This window comes from Micromesistius poutassou, assembly GCF_964030765.1.
Source record: "Micromesistius poutassou genome assembly, contig: SCAFFOLD_6207, whole genome shotgun sequence".
In the NCBI taxonomy this organism is placed as follows: Eukaryota; Metazoa; Chordata; class Actinopteri; order Gadiformes; family Gadidae; genus Micromesistius; species Micromesistius poutassou.
In genome coordinates, this window is record NW_028180203.1 from 1 (window position 1) to 9,788 (window position 9,788).

General features: G+C 44.9%; 3 protein-coding genes across 3 annotated transcripts; 2 read left to right on the top strand and 1 right to left on the bottom strand.

Annotated features, from left to right (window-relative positions):
- Window positions 1-20: 20 nt before the first annotated feature.
- On the top strand, window positions 21-1,265 carry LOC311371032 (bactericidal permeability-increasing protein-like). Its single transcript, XM_084489273.1, has 5 exons — window positions 21-169; window positions 371-413; window positions 512-575; window positions 736-812; window positions 1,061-1,265. The coding sequence occupies exons 1-5, from the start codon at window positions 129-131 to the stop codon at window positions 1,133-1,135; spliced, it is 300 nt and encodes a 99-aa protein (XP_084345399.1). The 5' UTR covers window positions 21-128; the 3' UTR covers window positions 1,136-1,265.
- A 147-nt stretch (window positions 1,266-1,412) lies between these two features.
- Window positions 1,413-6,238, bottom strand: LOC311371030 (PRELI domain containing protein 3B-like). Its single transcript, XM_084489272.1, has 6 exons — window positions 6,087-6,238; window positions 4,934-5,102; window positions 4,141-4,230; window positions 3,691-3,761; window positions 3,428-3,530; window positions 1,413-3,114 (listed from the first exon to the last, which is right to left on the bottom strand). The coding sequence occupies exons 1-6, from the start codon at window positions 6,116-6,118 to the stop codon at window positions 2,995-2,997; spliced, it is 585 nt and encodes a 194-aa protein (XP_084345398.1). The 5' UTR covers window positions 6,119-6,238; the 3' UTR covers window positions 1,413-2,994.
- Window positions 6,239-6,875: 637 nt separating this feature from the next.
- atp5f1e (ATP synthase F1 subunit epsilon) lies at window positions 6,876-7,876 on the top strand (the record flags this gene model as incomplete). Its single annotated transcript, XM_084489274.1, has 3 exons — window positions 6,876-6,907; window positions 7,239-7,373; window positions 7,681-7,876. The coding sequence occupies 2 exons, from the start codon at window positions 6,876-6,878 to the stop codon at window positions 7,363-7,365; spliced, it is 159 nt and encodes a 52-aa protein (XP_084345400.1). The 3' UTR covers window positions 7,366-7,373; window positions 7,681-7,876.
- Window positions 7,877-9,788: the final 1,912 nt, after the last annotated feature.

The window sequence follows — 9,788 nt, forward strand, 5'->3', positions numbered from 1 at the left end:
GATTATTTAACACAGGAACACATGTCGTTGTTACAATGTGACGGTATCACGGATATATCCGGTCTCAAAACAAACTATTCCTGAAACCTTGTGCATTTCAGGAATTCACCTTCAGTGGCAAATTCCGCATGGCCAAAGAAAAACTAACTGGCGCCATCTCATTGGACAAGTAAACGGATTCTGATATTCAATACAGCCCAATATGTTACAGATGCAATATTTGTACAAGCTATATAATTAACTTGAACTTCAGAGTTGTAGTGTGAACAGACAAACGGGGACAATTGCATGGATTTTATACCGTCATGTTGGTGTTCTTGAATGTTTTTCTCTAGTTTCAGTTGATTCATTGTGCTTCCTTCCATCCCAGATTCACCTTGACCCTGGACTCCAGCGAAGTGGGAACCGTTCAGGTATGACAGATAAGAGAGCTCATCGTAGGGACTTTATTTACCGTCCGACGACGGTGGACACATGACCGAGGCTAATGTCTGCACATTGTGCTTCACAGACTGACGCTTTGAAAATCGCCATGAAGTTCGGAATAATGCTCTCAGGATTGCCAAGGTTGAATGGTGGGTCACATTGACTGCCATTTCCGACAGAATATCTTCACACAAAATATCCCAAAATATCTCAAGTGTTATCCTTCTCGTAGACGAGACATTTTTTTCCTCCAATTAGGACATAAGTGTAAACCTTGTCACTGCTCCTGTCCTTGTCTGTCTATTTTAGCAAAGCTTGCCAAGGGCATTGATTTACCCACAATGCAACACGCCCAGTTGACCAACCTTGTCCTGGAGGTAGAGAAGGTCAGTGCTCACCACACACACACACACACACACACACACACACACACACACACACACACACACACACACACACACACACACACACACACACACACACACACACACACACACACACACACACACACACACACACACACACACAAAAAATGGCATTTAAAAAAACAATGATGATGAAACATTCAACCATTTTACTGACGTGTGTATGACGCATGCAGGACGTAAACAGACCATGTATTTCTTTGGCACAGGGATTCATCTCAGTCTTGTCAGATGCGGAGATACTGCTGAGAAAGGCAAAAGTTGGAACACCTTGGATGGTCTAAGCATTGTATAGTTGCACACAAAGCTCTTCTCTGGCCAAATGATTGTGATATTTCCGAAAGCTTGAGCCAATGGCCAGATTGGATTAACTGCTACCTGATCATTACTAGCGCATATCTGTATGTTAGTATCTGGGTCACAGAACAATTGTTTTGTTTGTTGATCCAAATCTGTTGTGTGGTTTCAGTGTTACGACCATGTGTGAATGTAAACGTTGTCTCTGTTAGAATTGCAGGGGAATATGAATGAGTGAGTAGAAACCGAAAACAGGACAATGCATTACTGGAACAATGACAATCTCTTTTTTTATTATTATTATTATTATTATTATTTTGCTGTGAATCATTCGTCAGTCATGTGTACTTTCTACTGTTACTCTGCATTATGACATTCTTGGAATGCATTACATTGCCAAAATATATAAATACATAGCTATGTACAGCCGTTATTTTCAGAAAACTCCTGTGTAGCACAAACATCACATTCATATGAAACAAGAGACTGCTTGAATACGGCTTCTTCAACAGCCAGGTGGCGTCACAGATCTGATTCTATACTCTAGGACCAACCAACGCACTGTGCATCATTATGTGGACAACAGTTGCACGTGTTCAAGCTGTTGTCATGGACAGAGCCACACCGCGGCAGGGGAGGCATTACCAAAATGTAGAAATAGTCTCCTGTTAAAACAGTAATGCAGGTTCTTATTCATTTCTTTTAAAGGCTGTCACAAGCACCACTAAGCGATCTAGCGGCTGGGGGGGATACAGAAGAGGTCGAAGAAAAGGCAGGAAAGATGGCAGCTTGAAGTGAGATTTTAGAGTAGAGAGAGTCGATTTTTATAACAAGGTAAAACCTTTAAAAATATATACTGTTAAACTGAGGGAACGCCATAGATTGGCAATAAATACTATAGACAAACAAACAAATTAACAAAATCACAAGAGCCAGAACACGAAAGGATGCGTTAGTAAGCGTTTGGAAAACATTCACTTCTAAATGGTCCTGGACACAGAGTAGCAGTATCGATCTACTCCTTACTCATGTGCGCATTCATACCGTCTTGAAGGTGACAGGTACTCCTAGTCACAAGTACTGCAGGTTTACAAGTGCTGACTGGTACAGGTATGCTAAACAAACCTAGTGTTAACATTTAACCAAAAAGAAAAATCTATATTCAAGCACAATTTGGGGCATGTAACAGAAATTGAAAACAGAGCCACATATACATAAGCAGTCATATTCTAAAAGGGAGTAAAGGAAAGGTTGCTTTGGCTACCGTCCAATAAATTGCTTGGTTAAATATTAACGGTGTCAAATATTAACCCTTTGTTTTGAGCATGGGCACAGTCTGCCCTCTGTGCTGTAGATCAAGATAAGAACAGCTCAAGAGGAACAGATCCCGATAAAGAGTAGCCGAGCAGCTATTGGAGGATTAGAAGCGTAAAGTTGTTTAAGGCGGCTTAGGCCAAAACACATCTCTCTGGAGACGGGAAGCCATGGCAGGGAAGGCTGAGAAGAGGAACGACAGCAGAAACGTGGTCAATGGTTAAAAGAGCAGGGGAACGAAGGATGTCGAGGCACGATGTGAATTAAAAAAAACACCTACACAATACCTTTATCACAATACTGAAAAAGAAAACTGTATTTTTCAAGTCTTTTTCCGATGCGGGGCTGTTCAAGTCTACCGGATTTCTCACTCGCTCTGCGCGCGTGTGTGTATGTGTGTGTGCGCACGTCACAAAGCAAGGATAGAGAGATGCACATGGGCACACACACACACACATTCACACAGACACACAGGGCGGAACGGGTTACTGGATGAAACGAGTGCAGGAGCTTCCACCGAGAGGGGGAGGGGTCACTTGTCCGCCGCTGCCGCCGCCGCCATTGGGGCCCTCATTGTCCCCCGGGCGGTCGATGCCAGCTCCTCGATTTCAGTGTTCAGCCTCCGGATGACCCACTCCATTGCCTCGCGGCCCTAAGGGGGGGGGGGGGGGGGGGGGCACAGGGGACACAGGGTCAACGGGGGTGGGGGTCACACTGAACCCAGTGACATGCTGTGAATGAGCAGCAGGTGGTGGTGGTGGTGGTGGTGGGGGGGCGGGGGGCCTTCCAGCAGGGAGTTGAACCTCTGAGCGATAGACGGCACACTACACACTATCGTGCCCACCCAGTGCCACCGTTTGTGGGCAGAAGACACGGTGAGGTGAGGGACCGATTTGAGACACAGGAAATACAAAGACTGGACATCATCAGCGTTCATCGAGAGGCCAGACCGTGGAGGGACGTACCTTGTTGGCGTTGGCAGAGATGGTCTTGGCCATCATGCCTTCCAGGTAGCTGCTGAGACTGATCAGTTTGACGGTGATCTGAGCCTCCTGGGTCAACACGGTCCTGGAACACAACCCAGAATGCATCAGTACCCAGAGCGGGAACCTAAAAAAAAGGCTTTTAACACTACGTGGAAGTTGAAAAAAAGTTGAAAAGGTGAACAATTCCAGAAGCACACATTATAAAAGAGCCATCACATCGTGTCTCCGTTGATATCACTCACTTCTCAGGGTCCTCAGGATGTGGCTTGTAGGTCAGCTTCTCGTCCACCGATACCATGTTAGTGAAGGAGATCTACATGGACACAAGACCATCATCATCTTTTCGTTGTGGCTAATGCTGAACTGGATTATAGTAAGACATTCATTTAGAGAGGTTCAACTTTAAATGGAGCTGCATGAAACACAGAACATTCAAGAAACAAATACAAAGGCCATCATATTTGATGGGTCGTTTTTAGTGCAAAGAACACCATAATTACCACTTTAACAGATAATTGTAATATTTATGAAGTGAAGACCTTGATCAGGTTGAATTGATCACGAGAGCTTCGACTGATCCAGTTGTGGGAGACGGAGGTATCACACTTTAAAATGACAATAAAAAACCTAAATAAAAGGACGATGGCCTCCCGAAAACAACGTGATTAGAACAAATATCCAAATCAGCTCACGTTAGTGGACTTCAGCTCAAAGGTCTTCTCCTTTGGGTCAACGACTGAATGTTCCTGGACGTAGGTGAACGATCGCGTTACTCCAATCATCTGAAGGAGGGGTTAACAATATCACAGCATGTTAGTTTGCATCTCCAGTGGCATTTCTTTCCTCCATATAAACATGCTGGTGTCTACTGAAAACATGAGTCAACACACTTTCCTGGACTGATGCAGTGCCAGCATCGCACAGAGCAGGAAGAGCGACTTTGGTAACAGACACGTCTAGAACTTCTACTGTTGCCGCCACAACAAAGAGAGCTGATAAGGGTTTGCTGCTAATTTCTAATTCAATTTAAAGTAATTTCAACCGTCCCTTCTGAAAGCACAGCCCAGTGTGAATTGATTTTGACCTTTAGTGACAAGTTAAGTACAAACGTATAAATAAAACCTTCAGGAGGAAAAGGTCAAAAAGGTGATACAGCTGACATGCATGTCATAAAACATGTCAGATCAGTTTAGACACTAAGCTTCAAGTGTTTGTTCAGAGTCCGACTGTATTTAGTTAATAGTCAGTACAGGGTTGATTGGCTAAACCTTTCGTGAACCTATATCATTATGCCCTAAGGTTGGCTAAAGCCCCGCCCCCCCTCCCCCCTGCTTAACCCCACTCCTTCTAACAATAACACAGCCAACCATGTGCTCCGTCCCCGTAATAGACTTCATAATAGAACAAGTCACCCCTAGTCCAAAGAGGGAAGGTTAACGACGACAACAACATTGACAGTGCTATCGGGCTTGTGATCCGACTCACAGACATGATCATGGAGGGCATGCCCCAGTCGGCGCTGAGCAGTCGGCTGCTGTGTAGCCGCCCGGCCACGTCCACCCCTCTGGCCAGCACGTCCACCCCGAACACGTTGGGGTTCATGGGATTGGGGTACTTCTGCATCGCCGCCTTGGTCACCGTCTCCCACGGGTGGCTGTTGACGACATGCTTTTTATAACTCATTTTCGGGCTGAGGAAACACTACACCAGTCAGAGAGAGTTCACTAGTAGGAGGACGACCTTTTGCACACATGCAACACATGCGTGGGTTCAGTTCTTTTCGCAACCATCCGATAACAAATTAATAGCAACATTTTACGTTTAAGTAGTAACTGTATTATTCATACCTACTGACTGCAGCAACGTAAATGTCTGGCATAGCCTTTAACGTTAAGTGCGAGTAACTGCAAACTAGACTGCTGCATTACATTTTTAATGTCCATCACAGATATCATTTTTAATCATATTTCTAATGAGACAGCTCTGCACCAGCCCCTGGGGACTGGATCACTACATTCAGGGGGGCTGGATCACTACAGTCAGGGGGGACTGGATCACTACATTCAGGGGGGCTGCGATCTGCTTACGTGAGCAGTGGACCTGCACGTGTGTAGGTTTACGTAACGATACTCTAGTACACACCTGACTTATCCACAAATAGGACGGCTAGGGATTCGTGTCCTGCTATTTTAATAACCAGTACGTTGTAAGCAACCCAGTAAGTAAGTAAAAAAGATGATAGTAACGGGAATTAGCAGAAGGACATTGACCCAGTGTCACTGACTGAGACGAATCCACACTGCAGAAAACCAGCAGAGTTGTCCTTGTAACGTTATGTAAATTGCACACTACAATTAGCATAAACTACGTGCAACATGGCTATTACCAGCGCATAGGCTGCTTCGCTTGATGAAGACACGGAGTAACGCTCCGTTAGCAGCAGGTCACGCTCCGTTAGCGGCAGGTCACGTTACCCAACACCGTTACCGCGGACTACTTTACGGAGCGCCGACCGCTGAGCTAGCGTCTAGCCAGCTGGAGTCACACTTGAGTAAAAAACAGTTGTTTACCACTTTAAAAGACGTCCGAGTCGAGCAGCTACGTGTTGTTCACACCTGAGTATAAAAAAACAACTCACTTGAAGATGTGTTCTGACGCCCATAGCTTCATTTTACAGGTCTTTCTGTCAGAAGCGGGGAGCGCGGCGGCGAGAGCGGGACGGCGACTCAGGAGGAAGGCGGAGGGATCTACACCTCCAGCCTCCTCCGCTGTTCGGCCCCTCCTTCGTTCACGTATAAAGGTGCACCAGGACGCCGTCAGCCGCATTGCCGCCCCCTGTTGGTGTGGCGGTCGACGTATTAAGGGCAAATCATGGGGCAAATTGAAAAATGCACAACTAATTAAATGAAAAACAATGAATAAAGTAAATAATATCACACACTAGCAAACAAGCTGAAGCTCTGATACATAGACTGCTTCACTTCTCCACCCGGTGGTAGACGTGTGAATTACTGCTTTCATCGTGACCTTCACCGTATATGTATTCCCCACATGTATTGCGAAAGTCTAACTCGAAAATATAACCTTTGAGTGTGTATTCCGGAAAATTATTCTGCAAACGTTTCAACTTTCCATGGCATGAGCATTGCCTACTGACTAAATAAATAACAAAACAAATATAGAAAGACCCCGTACATTTACATTTATATCCAATAAAACCCACATGAAACAATCTAGTTTTAGATTTTTAATATATTATGTAACGTAATAAGGTGCTCAGTTGGTGTGGGCGGGACCATAGTAGAGTGTCAATCTTGAACCCTCCCTTCTGATTGCTCGTTCAAAAAGATCTTACGTACGGCGGAACAGAGTCGTGACGCCATCACGTACACACCAGACCTGTCCTTGAAGCCACAACACAAGCAAGATGGTCGCATACTGGAGACAAGCCGGCATCAAGTAAATATAACGCAGACAAACTGCATTTCAATTAATGCATTTCGCTTGCTTACTGTTTTGACATGTGTGTATGTCGTTTGAATGAATATTCACTTTGCGCTGTCGAGCAAGTTCGTTCTTTCGTTCGTAAATCGTCCCGTAGCCTGACAGCTAGCATGCTAGCCTCCAGCCCATGGCTGCATGGGGACATTGCGTTCAATGGAAATATATACATTCATTGCCTGAAGTTATATTGTAGTACTCCTCAATTAATTATAACGTGTTTGATGTTCAATTATCGGACAACTCGCGCATCGTTAGCTAATGTTCTTGACCGTCCTCTACCCTTTAGCTACATTCGCTTCTCAGCGATCTGCGCAAGCGCAGTCCGCGCTGCGCTGAAGCCCACTCTGAGGGAAGCGGCGCTGAAGGCCGCCGAGTCGACTGTCAAAGTCGTCAAACCCAAAGCCGCTGTATAATCAATCAAGTGAGTATAAGCAGTGTGGCGTTGTTCTTCAAATGATTGAGTCTCTTATCGAGTGACGTACATAAGTCGCTAATAAAACGCTAATTATTCTAAACTCTCAGAGGAAACTGACTCGCAATTAGGATAATTGTATGCATGCATGCATGCACGCACCACTAGTGATCATTTGTTGTCGTATGGTTTCTCTGAATACAAACGTGCACTACTGGAGATGCTGATTCGGATGACCTTGCCATGTAAAACATAATTACACGTCAAACGTTGTATGCAATATGAACGTTTTTCTGCATTTTTGCTTTCTTTTCAGAGACCATGGTGTAGATAGTTTGTGTTGCAGGCATGGAAATGGTCAGTCATACCCAGCCCCGATCCTCTGTTGTGATTGGACGAAGATGGATGACATCACGATGAGGGCGCGAGAGACCAGAGACCCCAACTGAATGCGCCATCCTCCTGCTTTCATTTGTAACTGAAGAAAATGTATTAAATATATGGAAAGTGGATATTCTTGTTAAGTTGTGTTTTTTTTTTTTGATTTACTTTAGAGGCATGCGTCCTTGACAATCCAACGAAGAAAAACAAATCACGTGAGGCTTTGTAGGTTCATTCAAGATTTTATTTAAATACAAACGAAATGAGTACTTTCTTTGGAGACGGCAGTCAGAGGTACCAAATGGGGAAAATGGTATTTACATCATGGGTCCGATATCGTAAGCAGTGGTTGAAGTCCTCTCCAAACGGGAAGACAGGGTTCTGTTGTTTGATTTCACTATTGTTCTCCTTCAGAGCACAAGGTAGGATAGTCATCGTGTGAAAAATGTACATTTGTATAAACGGCCGACAGCCCTGTAATGCATGCATTGTGCAGTGGTGGGAGAAACCTTGGCTGTATCACTTAATGGACTTTTCGGTGCTTTCTATTACAGTACAATATGTGTTGGTCATCCAACCGCTACCAAGCAATCTAAGGGATTTTATTTACAGAGGGAGTTCAAACTTAATTCTGCCTCAAGGGCAGTAAATAATCTAAACTATGACAATAAATATGAGCAGTGAATAGAACCTAAAGATGACTTGACCTCAAACTGAGTGAGACTTAAGCCCAGTCCCATTTCTCTCCCCTTAACAAGAACACTTGCTTTGAGTGCCCTTAGCTGCAAGTCGGCTCTCGAGCTGGCTAGCGTTCAATGGTTGATTTTTGAGGGGAAAATGGCGCTCCCCTAAGTATTGGGACACCCTACCCCTTCGCAGGAATGCGCAAAATCTAGAGGAAGGGGGAGAATTGGGACAGGGCCTTATTCTGTTGGTCCAATGATACAAGAAATCTATTGCATATTGTTTTTCATTACCTCAATCTCACATCCGGACAATCTCACATTTTTATAGAAGAAATCCAAGCAGACAAACGACTTTAAAATGGAGTTGTTTGGCAGTCACTCAACATTCACAACGTTATTTGCAGTTATGTTTGGTATTAGAATATACAATCATTTAATAAGTCATTTTAAAATTCAATGAGTGACATTTTTAGTTGTTCTAATGCCTGTATAGACAATGAAACATTTGATTTGATGAACACCGTAATTTAGAATTAATAACATAATACTTCCTTACATGGCATGCTGTTGAAGAATATGACCACCAAAAGTGTATCTTACTCTTCAGGGCATCTGTAGGTGCCTTCATTTGACTCTTATCAGTGCTCGTTAGGCCCAATGTTAAGAGGTAGCCCCGTTTATTTTAAAGGTCCCATGACATGCCACCAGGTGTGGTGTGATTAGCCGTTACAAGCCGTTTTGGAAATCTGCCTCTTAAGACATCGCAGGTGTGCGTTTCCACCCAGATGTGTGACGGATAGATGAGCAACGTTTGCCACAGTCCACTGGGTGGGCTGGTAGACTGATCTATCCAGCACACATCTAGGTGGACATCTTGTTTTCCAAAATGGCTTGCAACGGCTAATCACACCACACCTGGTGGCATGTCATGGGACCTTTAATCCACAGGATGTCTTAGGATCCAGGGCCCTTAAGTCATCCGAAAGACAGCTTCAACCCATAAAAAAAACACCCTGCTTAGCAACCGTTACACGTTGGCCTCTCACTGTCAGACGCCCCCGTCGCCACGGCGAGGACTCCATCATGGCGACTCCTCCTGTGAATCTGTAATGTCTTCCTCAGCACAACCGCCGCCGCCGCCACCGCGCTCTCAGCTGTCGTCCTTCTCGCGGCTCATTTTGATCATGGTCTCTGGCGAGCGGTAGAGGAAGATGAGCTTCTCGCACATGGTCTCCTCCAGCTCCATCTCGCCCGTCTCGCGCACCACGAAGATGTCGGTGCACAGCTTGAGCACGCGGTCCACGCAGGGCAGCTCCTCGTACATGATGGAGCGGGAGATGCCGCTGAAGGACTCCCG